General features: G+C 41.4%; 1 protein-coding gene across 4 annotated transcripts in view; it reads right to left on the reverse strand.

The window, feature by feature from the left end:
* Positions 1-18,115, reverse strand: part of FRY (FRY microtubule binding protein) — a 271,683-nt gene that overhangs the window by 84,847 nt on the left and 168,721 nt on the right. For all 4 annotated transcript variants that reach the window (XR_004054740.1, XR_004054741.1, XM_030922400.1 and 1 more), the window contains exons 30-35: positions 13,757-13,856; positions 13,274-13,445; positions 6,836-7,092; positions 6,206-6,352; positions 4,916-5,084; positions 3,575-3,665 (exon numbers count right to left, since the gene is read on the reverse strand). Coding sequence is in view for 2 of the 4 variants with exons in the window: in XM_030922400.1 (XP_030778260.1) it covers positions 3,575-3,665; positions 4,916-5,084; positions 6,206-6,352; positions 6,836-7,092; positions 13,274-13,445; positions 13,757-13,856 (936 nt within the window). In the remaining 2 variants the exon portion in view is untranslated. The remainder of the gene's footprint in view (positions 1-3,574; positions 3,666-4,915; positions 5,085-6,205; positions 6,353-6,835; positions 7,093-13,273; positions 13,446-13,756; positions 13,857-18,115) is intronic.

Here is an 18,115-nt window from a genome sequence, read left to right on the forward strand (position 1 = left end):
CGGGAGGCTGAAGCAGGAGGACTGCTTGAGCCTGGGATGCTAAGCCTGCAGTGAGCTGTGATTTCATGCATTTCAGCCTAGGTGACAGAATGAGACCCTGTCTCAAAAACAAAAACTTATGAAGATTGTTTCTGCATACTTTAAAAATTGCTATAAACTACTCTTTTAATATATTCATTTTGATGCCTAGTAAAATAAACTACATGAAAAATCTTAAGAGTGTAGGTGTACTTTCTGTTACAATTTCTGACAGTTTTTAAAGAGTTTTATTAATACACAATAGATGTACCTTTTTCAGGGTAGATGTGAACATCTGATACATGCATTCAATGTGTAAATATCAAATCAGGGTAATTGGGATATCTGTCATCTTAAATATTTATTTTTTCTTTATGCTAGGAACTTATGAATTATTCTCTTTTAGTTATTTTTGAAATGTTTAATAGATTACTGTTAACTTGAATAGCTTTTTTTAAAAAAAATTGAATGTTATAAACTTGCTTTTCCTTTTCTTACTTTGGCTACTGGGGCCTTAAGATTAAGTTAATGTTAAGTTGTAGTTTTCCTTAGTCAGGACTTAAGACACCAACTATCTTATCCTCCTCTTAGCTTGGCATATATTCTTTTACTCTTGTTTTAACATTCTTTCACTTAAGCATACGGTTTGTTTGTGCTTTTGTCAGTAGGAATGGTATTATTAAATATTACTGAGTCACATCAAAGAAACATTAACCTAGTTGTAAAGAACACGGAGCCAAGGTGGCCGTTTTGTCCCACTGCACGGTGCTTCCCTCAGCCCAGCAATGGATATGGTAGAAGAGATGCCCCACTCCTGAGGTGTGCTAACACAGCAGCCTGGGGCGGTGTTTCTGAACAACCCTGTCTCTGTAGACTCTTTGCCTACAAGGACTGTAAAGAAAGGAGTAAATCACTCTCTTCCGAGATGGGTTACTGTAAGGGTAAGAGAAACGGGACTGGTGGTGGTTGGACAGCTTACCCACCTCTGGGGCTGTGACGTTTCTCCTATTTTCATCCACTTACCAAATGAACACTTTAAAATGCCTACTATGGACAGCACAGTAGACTAATCACTGAGGATGGAAAAATGTGTAAGACAGGGGTGTCCAATCTTTTGGCTTCCCTTGACCACACTGGAAGAACTGTCCACACTAACACAATAGCTGATGAGCTAAAAAAATAAATAAAATCACATACACTCAAAATCTCATAATCTTTTAAGAAAGTTTATGAATTTGTGGTGGGCCACATTCAAAGCTGTCCTGGGCCACATGTGGCCTGTGCGCTGCAGGTTGGACAAGCTTGGTGTAAGAGATATGCAATCTGTGTTCTCTACGAATTAAAATCTGGTGGTTGAGATAAGTGTGTCTGTAAGTACCTATACATCAACATGACAGAGATTATAAGGAGGGAAGGGCAATAAGTAGATTGAAGAGAAAAAAGGATTTTAGGCTGAGGGCACATCCTACTTTCATAGAAAAAAAAGAATACAGTAGAGAAATGGTGTAGGTGCTGTATGGGATCAATGGAATAGCGGTGTCCATTGGGGGAGAATATTCATAGACATATGTTTGCACATATATGTGAATATGATCAATCAATATGTTATAGGTAGATAATCAGTATAAAATAATCTGATGTGTATGAATATGTGTGATATATATGGGTAGATAATTGCATCAGGGTTTTCCAATGACCAGCAGAGACATGGTGACAGAGCAGGAGTAACAGCTAAACAAGAAAATCTCTCTTGAAGATGTTCTGTGATCTTGATATTAGAGAGATTACTGGCTTCTTAAGTTCAAAGGCACCACTAAAAAACTAGGCAGGCAGGCGCGGTGGCTCACGCCTGTAATCCCAGCACTTTGAGAGGCCAAGGCGGGCGGATCACAAGGTCAGGAGATCGAGACCATCCTAGCTAACATGGTGAAACCCCGTCTCTATTAAAAATAGAAAAATTAGCCGGGCTTGATGGCGGGCACCTGTAGTCCAAGCTACTCGGGAAGTTGAGGCAGGAGAATGGTGTGAACCCGGGAGGCGGAGCTTGCAGTGAGCCGAGACCGCGCCACTGTACTCCAGCCCAGGCGACAGACCCAGACTCCGTCTCAAAAAAAAAAAAACCAGAAACTCTAGGCAGGATACTCAGAACTCTGGCCCTAAACAGGCCTTTGTAATGAGATGTTAATACATGGAGATCTATCACCTTTCTACTTCAAATAAAATTCAGAGGGGAAACTCAGACAAAACAATAAATTATCAAGAATGTTATACTCTAGTGAGAAAGTAAAAATATCTTTAGAGAAATACTGTGATTTTTATCATGAGGTAGTTTTCCAAGGAAGGTAATATTAACAGCAAATACAGATTTTAAAAAATAACATGCTAATTAGTAATCTTGTACCTTCACTAATATGTGGAGTATAAAAACCTTTATTCATTCCTGAGAAAGAAATAAAAGCCTTTATTAGAGAACTACAAAGGACAAGGTCTATAATTCATGATCTGCTGGGTTTGGGCTTTTAGTCTGAAGGGAAGCCCCTATGGATGAACATCTGCCTAAAGGTAACACAGCTGCCCAGCGATGCAGTGAGGAATCTGGCAGGCGCCTGAATTAGGGAAGGAGCCTTCAGAGCCCCAGGGGCAGGCAGCCCTGTGTCGGGTCGTCTCCACGTCAGCCCCTGCTGTGCCCCAGCGCACATGATGAAATCCTCAGGATGCTCAGGAAGCACTGTGGGCTTGCTGGGGCATTTCGGGCTAAGTGACTTATTTTCATTACTTGATCCCCTAAATTGTCTTTAATATGAATTTGTGAGCATCTCATCCTTAAAAGGGCTCCCTCATTACCTTTCACTATAAAATGCTCAGCTGATGGCATTTTCAACACTGTGAGGATCATCCTAATTTTCCTTTTTTAAAAATTTGAGTTTTGTTTTTCTCTCCTGGTTTCTCTCCCTGCTCTTCACAGTCAACTGCAGGAAAGAGTGACTCTGATTTGACTACTGATGAGTAGTTCATAGGTAAGGCAATAAGGAGGAGGAGATATGGGGGAAATATTATTATTAAAGAGCTAATGTGGAGGGAATGGAGACTTTGTTTAGCAGGAAGAGACAGTGTTTTGGTTAACCAAGACAGGACAAAGCAAAAATAAAATAAGAATAATGATGTTTCATAGAACTCACCTCAAGATGACTACTCTATCCCTAAGAAATTATTCAGCAATCAGATTTGAACATTTCACATGGCATTTCTAATTCCAGATGGTCTGTGCCCATTAACAGAACAACCCATGGTTTTTACTAAGCCCTGGGATAAGTGGAATTCCACCACCAGAACAACTTCCTTCTTAATCTTTCTCCTCTCTGACTTTGCACAGAAATAACTGTTATCTTTAGGGATATACAGACTAGAGGTGGAAAGTAAGTCTCAGTTTCTAAAAACAAAGAAGGATTTTTATGTATGTGCAAAATTTATGAAACTCCACAAACCTGTACTGATGTCTTTGTATAGATTATTGCAGAACATTACACTGGATATTAAGTCAAATTTCTGCACCAACCTTTCATCAGATTCTTTCAATATCTTGTTCTCCTCAGCATCTGGGAAATTGTCCTGGCCAGCAACCACTGTATTGCTGCTAGAAGTGGTTCCTGTAGATGGGATTGGAAGAAAAACACTAGAAAAAGATGCAAGCGGAGGGGTCAAGCTCAAGTAATTCCAGGGAAAGATTTCCTGTAAAATCTTATGTTTGGAAGATTTTTTACGTCTTCTGCACAATCTCAGACATTCTAAACAATCTTCCAAGCCCACACCACTGAAATGAGAGAATCGTAGACATCTGTTATGGTCAAACCAAATTCCTTAACTCTTGTAAAGCAAGGCTACATTCTTGAAACCTCTTCTTCCTGGCCACTTAGGTAATGAGCTTATTTATAGTGGCCGGCCCTGCTGTTGGCTGCTTTAGTATTTCTGGGTCCAGGAGTTACTAAACCAATGCTAGCGAAGTAAGGCCAAGTACCTAGCACTTCTGATTGCTGTGCTACTGCTTCCCTGTAAGAACACTGCTCTGGTGGCAGGGTGTAGGGCGAACAGAGGGCACAGGAGACTCGGGGAGGAGAGGAATTGGAAGGCAGTTACTGCATGAGGTCAGCAGAAGGGAGGCAGGCTTCAAGGAATTTGAGGAGGATGGCATATATTTCATGAAAGGTTGCTGAGATACCAATTAACCAAAAGTGGTAACACTTTTTGGGGGTATTTTAATCAATGCTGAAGGAATATTAGGCAAGGGAGGGTCCAGATACAAGAAGGAGGATCCAGAAATGAGATTATTGAGTGACTGCAGTGTCCTGGCTGGGATTGGCCTGAAATACAAAGTTCTGTGATGGAGGATGCTTGAGCCACAGATTCTCAGTCATCTTTACAAGATCATTTCATTAACTCTACAGTCCCTAAGAGACTCAGTTATTCTCTTTTTCTGAGACACAATCTTGCTCTGTCACCTAAGCTGGAGTGTAGTGGTAAAATCTTGGCTCACTGCCACCTCCACCTCGTGGGTTCAAGCGATTCTCCTGCCACAGCCTCCTGAGGAGCTGGGAGTACTGGTGCGTGTCACCACATCCGGCTAAGTTTTTGTATTTTTAGTAGAGATGGGGTTTCACCATGTTGGCCAGGCTGGTCTTGAACTCCTGACCTCAGCCTCCGCCTCCCAAAGTGCTGGGATTACAGGCATGAGTCCCCACGCCCAGCCCATGTCTCAGTTATTCTTAAGCCATCTCTTAATTGAATGCACACACAGGAATAAGAAAAAAGTAACAAACACATTCTCATATCCTTTCAGGAATCTACATGAAGGAAACCCCAGGGATCTGTGACCAGGTGTCTGCCCGGTGGCTCTTCTTACCTGAGGCTGCTGCAGACGCCTTGCTGCTGGCCGTGAAGCGGTAGAAGGGTGGGTTGTCGCAATGCTGGACGATGGGGTTCACGGGCTCTGTCTGCTGCAGCTCAAAGAGAAGCTCTTCCATGGTTTGAATGGTGTTGTTACGGCACAAGTATATTGCCACTTTTTTAATCTGAGAAGAGAAAAAGAAAACAAGGGATGTTTCACAGAGCCTAGTCCACAGGAACGCTAGGTCAGTAAACCTCTCATTTAGATAAGTGTGTCATCATGCAGGAGCTGTCACCGTGATCGCTACTCTTTGTGCTATCCTAGGATGAACCAAGGGCTTGGATTAAAATTCACCTCTCTTCACCTGCATGTCTGACAGCAGTGTGTTCTTAAAGTCCTTACCTCTTCTAATGGCTAAGTTTTAAAAAGTTACTTTTGAGGCACGTGAATTCTATCTAAACTGAAAACTTGCCATCAAAGATCTCATCTTCAGAAAGAATTTTATTTATACAAACCCTGGGAAAAAACTGTTAGCTATTTTTGTTTAAAAAGGAATCCAGTCCCCTGCTATTCTCTTCCCCTCAAGAAACAAATGAGTTTTAGCTGTTTTTATGGTTTTAAATTTTAAAAATAACTCTGGATTAAAGCTCCACATTACTGCAGGCCTCATAGTCCAACCTGAGCCCTGCAAGCCGCAGTGAGGCTTATATGACTCAAAGCAGCAGGAAGGCATAAATCCGTCACAAAAACAACCAGCACAGAAATGCCCATTGAGTTTGGGTTTTAAAAATGCTGTCATTCTGTTGATCCTATCACTTTTAAATACCAACAGTAAATATCAGACATTTCAGAAGGATTTCTCTGTGCTTACTTCCCTCTTCTACCACTTGAATTTGAAGAGAAAAACCTGGATACTCTACTTTCCTATTCTGTTTCAAGCGCATCAAGATGTAAACATTCTTATTAGTAATAATACAACACTTAGTGTCTCTTACATAGTAGGTCCAATGTTTATAGAAGGCAGCTTTCGGAAACTGCCAAAAAGTATCCACCCCCTGTATCAATAGGTTTCTGTGTCCCAAGGCTCAGAGCAAGGAGATGACAGAGGCATCACTAGCACACATAGCCAGTGTCTGGGGGCAAGAAGGGAACTTTTATGTAATATCTGGATGAGCTCACAGGAGATTCATGTGACTAACTGGACATTTCTATTTTAGCTGGAGCAAAGAGCACATTCTGACTTGCAAATTGCACATGGGAGTCCCTGCAGGAATAATCACTCTTGAAGGTCTGAGAAACACTTACATAGGGTAGGAGAACTGTGTCACTGCTGACCCCACAGAGGCTAATCAGAAACTGCAAGGTGATCCTCAAGTTGTTGCTCCATTTCTCATTATTGGCTAAAGCATTCCAAGCATTTTCCATTTCTGGCCCAGGAACTTCATCTCCATACTATATAACAAAGTAAAAACCAGCCCAAGAGATGTGTGAAAACTGTAAGGATGCAAAATGTTTGACTGAAAGTAGTTTTGAGGCTCATGACCATCTCAAAATCATAAGGAGGAAACATGACCATTTATCAGAAAGATGTCATCTTTCAGTAAATAGTAATTAATAATGCACAGATCAGTCCTGCAGAATACCTATTCATGTGAGTTTTTAAAACATTAGGCTTATTTTTATTATTATACTTAAAATTGCTGTAAGATACACACAACATAAAGCTTACCATCACCACCATTTGCAAGTGTACAGCCTGTGGCATTAAGTCCATTCATATTGCTATGCAACCATCACCACTATTTATCCCCATTCATGTGATTTTAAAGGAATTCCATTTTCCCTGGGGTTTGACTAACCCATGGTTTTTTTTTTTTTTTTTTTTTTTCTGATGATGGAGCCGTGCTATGTGAAGCACATTTCCTCTGAGTTTACCTTGGCTGTCATGTACATGAGGTTGTTCAGGACCAGTGACGTGGCTTCTGGAGAGCCCCAGCCATTTCCTCTCAGCCCGTGAGAAGCAGTCACATCGCCTTCCCGGTCCTTGACTTCATCCTCTGGGCTGCTGGGGCTCGACCCTGGGAGGAGGAGCCTGCTGTCCACCAGCTCGATGTTGTGCAGCCAGGGCAGCAGGTAGGTGAGCATGATCTGGCGCCCGTTAGGGTGTGTTGTGGGGAATCGCTGGCTTACCTCTAAAGAGAATTGCAGGACAGAGAGTCATTCATACCTTATTCCATGAAAATAAATTAAAATTCAAATGCCAACTTGCAGACTGAACAGTGTCCTACATTTACAAAATATTTTCATATACAGGAGCTCCCCAAGGCCACAGAATCATAAAACCAAGGCTTGTCTGCAAGCTTGTTGCTCCACATCTGGTGCCCTGTGCAGGAAAGTGTATAGCACTGTGGGGCAAGCACAGGCTTGGTAAAAGGGGGGTGAGTTCAAATCTACGGCTAGTGGAAGATGTATATCAGAGGGTGGACAAACTAAGGGACTCGGAGTCAGAAGGGCATGTGTTCAGATTCCAGATCCACCACATACTAGTGGCATGTGACTCTGGGCTAGTTACTTAACCTCTCTGCTCCTCAGTTCCCTTGTCGGTAAAATGGAACCGACAGGGCCCCACATCAGGCTACTGTAACGACTAAAAGATATAATCATAATGAATGCAATGTGCTCAGCACAGTGCCTATCATCTAGCAAGCTGTTATAAATTGTGGTTAGGATCAGTCTAACGTCTATGATTATCTTTCCACTGACCCAGTGTCTTACAAAGAGTCTTCCATGAAACACTGGCTGTTAAAAAGTGACATGTGGATCTCTAGGAAGGATAAACCCAGTTTGCAGAGTCGTCTTGAAAACTGCTAAGCATGTGCAAGGTGCCTGCCAAGGGCTGCGTGTCCCTTGTGAGACAAGTGAGTCCAAACAGTGAAGCCCCAGGTCTGGTCCAGCCATTTCACCATTACTTTCTCTCAGAGCATTTTGGCATTGTTTCACTGCTGGCAGCATTTAATTTTATAATCCCAACAAACTTTCTAAGATAGAGAAGCACAGCATTATGTATATGCAGTAGGCTCCGATGTAATCTCCTATTTCTCGTATGTAGAGAAGAAGGTGTTTTATCCTCAGGGAAATTAGAAAGCTTGGTCTTATACAGGTGTGATGATCCAGGGTGGCAATGCAGTCTCGCTTAGAGGGCTCATGGCTGCTAAATAATAGAACAACACAGATGCCAGGAATTACACCAAGATAATCCACTGGATCTTCTGAAACAGCAGCTTTAATCGATTTGGCCCTTTTCCTAAAATTAAAATTATAATGTTTTACTTTGGAGACCATAATGTTATATCACAATACTCAGACAGTGCTAAGCTATTATGTTTTATATAGGTCAAAATTTCCAAATTTACTTGATTTCTACATTTGCGGATGTGTCTGATGTATGTGACTGTTATGTCACATACTCAAATCCTTATGAAATCAGAACATTCATTTGTCCCAAGGTACGGGGCATTTTCTAGGCGCAAGCCACTGTGCTAGATATGACAAAGACAGCAAAAACTGACGAATGATGCAGTTGCTGCCCCTAAGAAAGAGACTCAGGCAAATTATGTTGACAAATCACTCTGCGGCAAGGGAAACCGTGACAAATGAAATCAGAAAGGCACAGAGTGCTTTGGGGGTTCGGTGGTGGAAAATGACTTCTGGGTGCAAAAACTCAGAATTTAGTTTTATGGTGGGAAAACTATTTAAACTCCACTAGAAGGATCTGAACTTTGAAGACGGGGGAAAAAAATTCCCAAAAACGAAAAAGAGAGAGAGCAGTTACTCAAAAGACCTATCTTTTAACAACGGTATAAAAATCTATAGACTTTTTGGAGCCAAGACTTATGTATTACATAATTTGCTTGTTTATTATGTTAATTGCATTTTGTCTGACAGACATCAGCACCAAGAGGGTAGGGATATCTGTCTGAGGTATCCCAAGCACCCAGGTAGCTCCTGGACAGTCAAGGGTGGTTCCCTTTTTAAAAGGGAACAAGAAAAGAAAAATGCCATAGACATGCAAACAGCCCTCTATTCACTGCTCCAGAAATACTTTAAATAAAATGTGAGACAACATCAGTGGGATGCTCTTGTTCAGTGGACCTGAACAATTTGGCCGTTTACAGTAATTTGAATCTATTATAACCTCCTATTTTTTCTGTGTTATTTTTAAAAAGTAATTTCCCATAAGTCAAAACAACCAAAAGGTAATTCTTGAAGGAAAGGTAGGTTGAACCTGCTTGCAACTCATAGGAGCCTCTGATCTGGTTAAAGTTGCTGGACTGTTTGTCTTCTCTCTCCTGAATCGTGAACCACTCCCACTTTACTAGCATCTCCCTCTCAGCTAATAAACATGCTCCAGTATCGCTCATCCTTACAACTCCTCCTCTGACTCTGCACCCTGCTGGAGGGCCAGCCTCTCTTTCTACATTCTTTCCCAGCCAGGCCACTGCAATCTGACTTCTGCCACTACCTCCCTGCAGAAACTACTGACAGTTACCAATGAATCTCGAAACTCCGAGAGTCATTTTCAGGTCTTCTCTTCTGGGATCTCTCTACTGCATCGGAGGCTGTGGACTGCTCACTCTCTCCTTCTAAATCTCTTTTCTTTACGTTTCCATGAAACTCTTCTCCTGAGTGTTCTCCCTCCATTCCTTCTCACCCTTCCGTCTTCCTCAGACCAGTCTGCAACAGTGGGGGTGTCCAGGCCCTTTCTTCCACTCTGTGTTCTCTCCATTCCTGATCTCATCTGTGCCTGTGGCTCTAATCCCTTCCATCCTGCTGTGAGCTGCTAGTGCTGACCTCCCCTCAGTCCAGGCTCATACATACAGGAGGAGGTCCAGCACACACATACACTCAACATCCTGGGCTGGCTCCCAATCTCTGCCTTGCCCCAAACCTTCTCCTCTCCCTGTATTGGGTTTCTAGGAGGGTTATCACCACTGACCTCCCTGATATCACAGTAGGCATTCTCTTCTGTGCCTCTGCCTGGCACTTTTCACTCTGGTTTCTCCTCTCCAGTCTCATTGGGCTGTCTTTGTTCAGGCCCTTATCATTTAGTATTTCCTCCTTGGACTATTGCCATTGTTTCTTAACTAGCCTCCTCTCTCCAGACTGGATGTTCGCTAATCCACCCTCCATACTGCAACCAGGCTTTTAAAAATGCAGTCTAATTTTGATACTCCCTCTTCTTGTTTGCAACTCATCAGTGGCTTTCAAAACCCCAGCAGCTTGCTTGGATGCTCTCTCTGTTTACAGAGCTCTGAAGGGGGATTCAAAAAGCACATATGGAAGATTTCTGGCCTGCAAACCTCTTAGTGTACACAAGGCCTTCCAAGATATGATTTTGGCCTCTGCATCTGTCCACGACCATCTCTAGCTTTTCCTGTTCCTGCACATTATGTTACCTAAGCTGACCTCTATATAATCCCCTAATTACATCATGCTAGTTTGTAACTCTAAGCCCATGCATATGCAATAGTCTCTTGGTCTGTAATGTCTGTCAACTACTTGTCTGCTATGCAAATTTCTACTCCTTTCAAACTACAGCTGAGACAACTTCTCTGGGAAGTCTTTTCTGATATTCCTGGCCCAATAATTGATTACTCCCTCAGCTACTGTCTAATACATTGGGCATTTTTCTTTTTCAAAAAATTGCATTTGCTATACTGTATCAAAATCATTTGATTGCACATCTAATTTTTTTTTTTTTGGACAGAGTCTCACTCTGTTGCCCAGGCTGGAGTGCGGTAGCACAATCTCAGCTCACTGCAACCTCCGCCTCTTGGGTTCAAGCAATTCTCGTGCCTCAGCCTCCTGAGTAGCTGGGACTATAGGCATGTGCCACCATGCCCAGCTAATTTTTATATTTTTAGTAGAGACAGGATTTCGCCATGTTGGCCAGGCTGGTCTTGAACTTCTGGCCTCAAGTGGTCCACCTGCCTCAGCTTCCCAACGTGCTGGGATTACGGACATGAGCCACTGTGCTTGGCTTGATTGCACATCTATCTTTACTGCTGGACTATGAAACTTTGATGGGAGATACTTTTATTTCCCTCTGTATTTCTGAAACCCAAGCACAGTGCCTAGCATGTAGGTAGCACTCAAAGCTTGGGTGAAGTGCATAAAAATAAATTTTAGTTTTGAAAGAAGAGAATTAATTTACTAAAAAGGCTTTTATTGGGTCTCTCCACTGTTTCTGATATTACACACAGAAGTGACTAACTCTGCCTCAGGTAGATGGAGAGGTCTGCACAGTAGAGATGGATGTTAAGTTAGAGCTTATGGAAAGCTGAAGTTAGGAAGAAAGGGTGAGGGCCATTCAACAGCATGAACAGAAGCAAAGATTTACAAGAGGACCTGGAATGTTGGTCAAAGATTCAGTAGGATTGGAGTAGAGGATTCTTGAATGAAAAGGTAGAAAGCAACTTTAGAAAAAGAGTTTTTTTCCCCCACCCCTTGGCTGAGTTCTAATTTTACAGCAATGGCTTTGGAAGAAGACAGATCTAGATTTAATTCTGGCTTGGTTGCTTCCTAGCTATATGGTCTTGAGCAAATTATTTAACATCTCTAAGCCACAGCTTCTCATCTGTAAAACAGTGATGATGGTGGTGGTGGTCGTTGTGATAATTCCATGCCAGAACTGGGTCAGCTGCTTGGTTTTCATTAGATCATTTTAATCTACCCACATCCTATGGGGTAGTCATTATTACAGATAAGGAATGTAATTTAGAGGTTCTGTGACTTGCCCACAGTCAAACAACTAGTGAAAGGTTGCCTGACTCCAAAGCCTCTGTTCTAACCACTGTACTATACCAGGGGTTGTAAATATTAAGTGATGAATGCAATGCACATAAAGTGCCTAGCACGGAGCTTGGTACCTACAATCCACTCACTAAATATAGGCTGTTATCAGCTATTTTTAGGACAATTGGGCAGAAGTTTGAGTTAAGAAGTGCTGTACATATTTGGCTTTGCATAGTGGATGGATTGCCACATGGAGGATAAACTATAGTTAGGTAATGCAGAGGCAGGGAAGGACTGAGTAGGATCTAGACAAAGCAGTGGTGAGGTGGTGACAGAGATGGAAAAAGAGGATGAATTCAAGAGACCAAAGTCTGTCTCTTGGCAAAGTGCTATATAAGCTTAGGCAAGAAGTTAGTTGACAAACGCAATTCTTTTTTTATTTTTTTTTGAGACAGAGTCTCACTCTGTTGCCTAGGCTGGAGTGGAGAGGCATGATCTCAGCTCACTGTAATCACCGCCTCCCGGGTTCAAGTGATTCTCCTACCTCAGCCTCCCAAGTAGCTGGGACTATAGGCGTGGGTCACCATGCCCGGCTAATTTCTGTATTTTTTGTAGAGACGGGGTTTTACCATGTTAGCCAGGCTGGTCTCCAACTCCTGACCTCAGGTGATTAGCTCTCCTCGGCCTCCCAAAATGTTGGGATTACGGGTGTGAGCAACCACGCCCGGCCTGCCAAATGCAATTCTTTAGCAACTAATTTTCACAAAAACTATTTATGAAGATTGCAAAGAGTATGCAAAAATTCAAACTTTCAGCAACTTATATATGTGGCAAAATACAAGCTACAAAACACCACCACTACCATAACCACCAAACAGCTTACAGCAATTATATGTATTATAAATTATACTGTTCATATTTAGCTTTTGTGGGAAATTAGTTTCTTTGGGAAATTTATATATATAATGTGTGCAGAAGTTAGTATTATTAATCTAAGCACCTTACATTTGTCATATGTATGTTTATGCCTATACTGCTTTAGATAAAGAACTTTTTTTCATATAAAAATTATTATAGAATTTACTTTCACATGTAACTGGATCTAGCCCACAGTAATTCTGACCTACAAACTCAGCATCACTAATTATCACTCTAAGATTTTTTTTTTTTTTTTTTTTTTTGAGACAGTCTCACTCTGTCGTCTAGGCTGGAGTGCAGAGACACGATCTTGGCTCACTGCAACCTCCGCCTCCTGGGTTCAAGTGATTCTCCTGCCTCAGACTCCCAAGTAGCTGGGATTACAGGCACATGCCACCACACCTGGCTAATTTTTGTAGTTTTAGTAGCGACAGGATTTCACCATGTTGGCCAGGCTGGTCTCAAACTCCTGATTCAAATGATCTGCCTGCCTCGCCCTCCCAAAGTGCTGGGATTACAGGCATAAGCAGCATCGCTCCCAGTCATAACTCTAATATTAAACTAGAATTTAAAAAGAAAAATTACTTAAAGTAACGAAATGATCACATATGTCATTATTAGAAATGATCACATATGTTATTATTGATTATTGTCTGGTACCTGAGAAGAGGGGGAGTGTGAGCTCAGGGTACATCCTGGCCAGCTCACATGACAAGAGGGTGAGTGACACGCTGTAGAGGGGTGGCAGCGGGCCATGTGTTCCATAGAGAATACTTCCCGGTCTTTGCTCAGCAACTTTCTTCGAGTATACGAAAAGCTTTGCTTCAAGGATCTATAAAGAGGTAAGTAAAGTAAAAAGTAGTATGAAAAATATTAGCTGGATACTTCAGGAGCATTTGTATTTAACAAAGGTTAGAAGTAACAAAATTAACGCCCATTTAAAAACAGTACTAAAGGTAAAACATCAGTTTAATTAGTATGTTTACAAAAGATTATATAATTGCTTTCTCACTCTTCATAGCCACAAATGATATGCAGAAATAAACAAAGGCCTATCAATAAACAGCAATTACATAATCAACTACCATTTCTATTTTCTGCACTCAAGGATGGATGTTTTCTATGCCAGTAAATGATACGTGCCTGCATGAGTTGCATGGAGATTTCATAAATCTCTCTGTTGGTGTCAGAGGCCTTGAATAGAACAAGGTTTAATAATGTCACTATGTCGAAGGGATAGTTCCTAAAAACACAACACAACAAAACAAAACAAAAGCATGGTTTATAAGACAGCATGGCTAGGTTGTTACCTCTTAAAATTCTAGCTGGCATACTGACCTTGGTCACTTAGTAATGACATTCCTACCCCCATTTGGCCATTTTTTGCTTCTTTCTTTTTCTATTTATCGGTAGATAAAGGGAAATGACTTTATTTTGGTTTAAAATTAAATACTGGACACCAGGATAAAAGAACACGAAAGTCTTATTTGATGCAAATGGACTTTAATGCAAACCAACAAGTGAAAAAGACAGAAAAGGATACATGTACTAAATTTCTCAATAGCTCACCAAATTAATATTTTCATTTGATTCCTCTAAATTTATTAAGTGCCAAACAACTATCAGGAACAACGTGCAAAGTACCAACGATACAAAGATAGCAAGGCTGGTCTCGATCCTTAAGGAGGGCTTACAGTTTAGTCATGGAGACAACCTGTACAGTCTAGTTCTGATGAGCGTTATGGTGGGAACATCCACAGCATGCTACAAGAATCCTGATGAGGGACACCTACGTTAGATGGGGGGTAGGGAAGTCTTTTCTGAAGAGGAAACAAGTAACATGGGTCTTGAAGCAACAGGTGATATTAGCCAGGGTCATGGAAGGGGTAGTACAGGAGTGTTCCAGATAGAGAGGACAGCATTTTGAAAGATTACAAGAATGAAACAGCAAGATACCTATTGTAAAAAGGAAGAATCTTTGTGTCGTAGACTGAATAAAATAAGTAGAGGCACAGAAGGAGGTGAGGCTAGGCCAGCAGGTGGGTTCAGAAGATGACGAGCCTATGGACTTCACCCTAAAGTTTCAGAGAAGCACTACAGGATTTGCCACGGGGAGGGAGGCAATGGCATTCACTTTTTAAACAATCATGCTGGTTGCTGTGTGGAGAATGGATTGTATGGGGCCAAGAGTGGAACCTGTTACAAGAATCCAAATGGGAACTGATGAGGGCTTGCATTAGGGCAGAAACAGTAGAGACAGAAGGAAGGGAGAGATCTGAGGAACACTAAGGAGATAAAATCAGCAGGATTTGGTAATTGATAGCATGTGTGGGAAGGGGGGAGAGGAATACAGAGAATAGCTTATGTGGCAATTGGCAGTATAACCATATAGAGTAGAGAGATGAAATTCATTTTTTCCTTGCTATGTAATCCTATTTAAAGATGTTATCTTTTCACCATATGTATTTTCTTAGATTATAGTGGAAAAGAAGTCATAAGTAGAAAACTCCTGGTGAGTTGAACTTTTTCTTTTCTTTTCTTATTTGAGACAAGGTCTCACTGTCACCCAGGCTGGAGTGCAGTGGCATGATCATGGCTCACTGCTGTCTTCACCTCCTGGGCTCAGGTGGATCCTCCTGACGTGGCCTCCCAAAGTGTTGGAATTATAGGTGTGAACCACTGCACCTGGCTGAGTTGAACTATTGAATGGTTTATATGTAGAAGGTGGGTGACTACTATTTATTTTCAAACAAACTTCAGGAAGAAAAAGACAGTTTGAAGGTGAAAAAACATGTTAGTTGTTTTTCCTTGGGATTCTTTTTTTGATTCTACATAATTACGTCGTCTAAGAAATTCTGTTTTAGAACAATCACTGCTTTGGTTTGAATGTTTGCCCCACCAAAACTCATGTTGAAATTTAATCCCCAATGTGGCAGTATTGAGAAGTGAGGCCTTTAAGTGGTGACTGGGTCATGAGGCTGTCCTCATGAATGGGTTAATCTATTCATGGATTAACGGATTGACATATATCATGGGAGTGGGGCTAGTAGCTTTGTAAGAGGGGGAAGAGAAGCTAGCATGCTCAACTCTCCTGCCATGTGAAGCCCTGAGCCATCTCAGGACTCTGCTGAGAGAGTCCCCATCAGCAAGAAGGCCCTCATCAGATGAGGCCCCTTGACCGTGGACTTAGTCTCTATAACTGTAAGAAACAAATTGCTTTCTCTATAAACTATCTAGGTATTCTGTTATAGGCAACAGAAAACAGAATGAGACAATCACCCTTCCAGAAAGGCTGTCCTACTATGAATACATCCCATTCTACATTAAGTTCAGTGAGAAATTATAGTAAGAATTGGTTAAGCACATGAAAAACTTTTTCTGCTTTTAACATTACTCAAATATTAATTTTTATGACATATTTTTCTTCTAAAAGATTCAAGCAACACATAGGGCTAGAGGGTCCGCCCTGAAGATGGTTCACTTACAGGGCTGCAAGTTGGTGTTGCTTGCAGGTAGGTGAATAGAATAAAACGTAGAAGTATCTCATGTCTTTTCATTCTCCCAATTGTTATTCTTTTTTTTTTTTTTTGAGACAGAGTCTCACTCTGTCACGCAGGCTGGAGTGCAGTGGTGCAATCTTGGCTCACTGCAAGCTCTGCCTCCTGGGTTCAAGCAGTTTTCTGCCTCATCCTCCCAAGTAGCTGGGACTACAGGCGCCCGCCACCACACCCAGCTAATTTTTTGTATTTTCAGTAGAGATGGGGTTTCACCATGTTAGCCAGGATGGTCTCAATCTCCTGACCTCATGATCCGCCCGCCTCAGCCTCCCAAAGTGCTGGGATTACAGGAGTGAACCACTGCGCCTGGCCCAATTGTTATTCTTATCCAAGAGGCAATTACTGTCAACATTTTGATATTTCAGCTGTCTTCCAAGTCTATATATGAACATTTGCATCAAAATACCTCTCCTTCAATGCACAGGGTTTTAAACATAAATGTGATTACACCATTTGTCTGTACTATTCGATGATCTGCTTTTTCGCTGAACTATAAGGCTCACTTCAGTCTTCCTAATAGCTGCCACATATTCCATTTTAGGAACATATCCTAAACAACTACTCTTGTAATGGGTACCATGGTGTGCCACCTAGATCCTTCTTTCAGGATGGAGGCACTCAATCCTCCAGCTAAACTGATGGCAGCTGAATCCTCAATCTGAAGCCTTCTCTGGGAACTGCCTTCAGCCAGAGGTTTGCCTAGGTCAAGGTTATATCTGTTCCCCAGCAGCAGCCCCAGTGGGAATGACTGAGGTTTCTTTTCTCTTCCCAGTCCTAATTCCTTCATTTCCCCATAGATGTTGACCCCAAGGGCCCACCCTAATAAATGTCCTGCGTTCAAATATCCATCTCAGTCTGTTTTCTGGGAAATCCAACTTTTGACATGCATTGATAGACACTTAGACTGTTTTCGCTTTTTCATTATAGTGCCACAAACACCAAATGTGCTGGCCTTTCTTTAGAAAAAATTCATAGAGAGGTCATGCAGGGTCAAAGGGCACATTTAAAATTTTGGTAGATACTGATATATTGCCATCCAAAATAGGTTTATTAATTTTTATTCCAAAATGATTACTTTTCTGCAACTTGTATTTTTAAATAAACACAGTCTGCTTGGTGGGTCTGATGAAAAATTGGGGAACTACCCCCAGATGATGGTGGTGATGTTGATGAGTGTCAGAATGATGTTGAATGATGGGTGACAATGATGTTATCATGTGCTTACTTTGTGCCAGGTACTGTGCCAAGGCCTTTACTTAGATTTATTATTTAATCTTCACAACAAGCATGCAAGGCCTAGAGAAAAGTACTTGCTTCGGGTCGTGTAGAAGTGGTGGAGTCCAGACTCCTAGATAAGTCTGACTTCAAAGAATTCAAGCTCTTCTCCACAATGCTCACAGTCTCCTAGACAGCCCACAATAGTGCATTTCATAGCCAGTGTAGTTTGGAATTGTTACAAACTGCTGTATCTCGGAACAGACCTTTCTGCCTATAAAAGTAGAAAGGAAACTCCCTTCTGAGCCTTATAGTAGCAGAGATGCTTTACCTACGTCTCTGTCTTCTGACACTGGAATTTAATACTAATACATTTATATATATACAAATATTTATATATATATATATGTATATATATATGAGCCAAATATATTGCTGAATCGCTGGAGATTTAGAGGCAGGAAAAGGGCAGACAAAGCCTCCCTCTTACTAAGCAGGGTCATGCACTTGACCTTGTAATTAGAGAATTTATTTTGTTGTTGAAGAATGAGCTACGAGATTCATGAGCAACAACACTGAAAGGAATAACAGATCCAGAAAATGAAGGAAACCCAGAGGAGGAAACAATGAAGGAGATTTCAAATAAGCAAAAGAGTACAAAGAAAGTACCTGTACTTAGATGTTGAAAACAGGCTGAGAAATGGAATCTTATACCTTTCAGTATTCAATT

Source organism: Rhinopithecus roxellana, chromosome 18 (genome assembly GCF_007565055.1).
Source record: "Rhinopithecus roxellana isolate Shanxi Qingling chromosome 18, ASM756505v1, whole genome shotgun sequence".
Lineage (NCBI taxonomy): Eukaryota > Metazoa > Chordata > Mammalia > Primates > Cercopithecidae > Rhinopithecus > Rhinopithecus roxellana.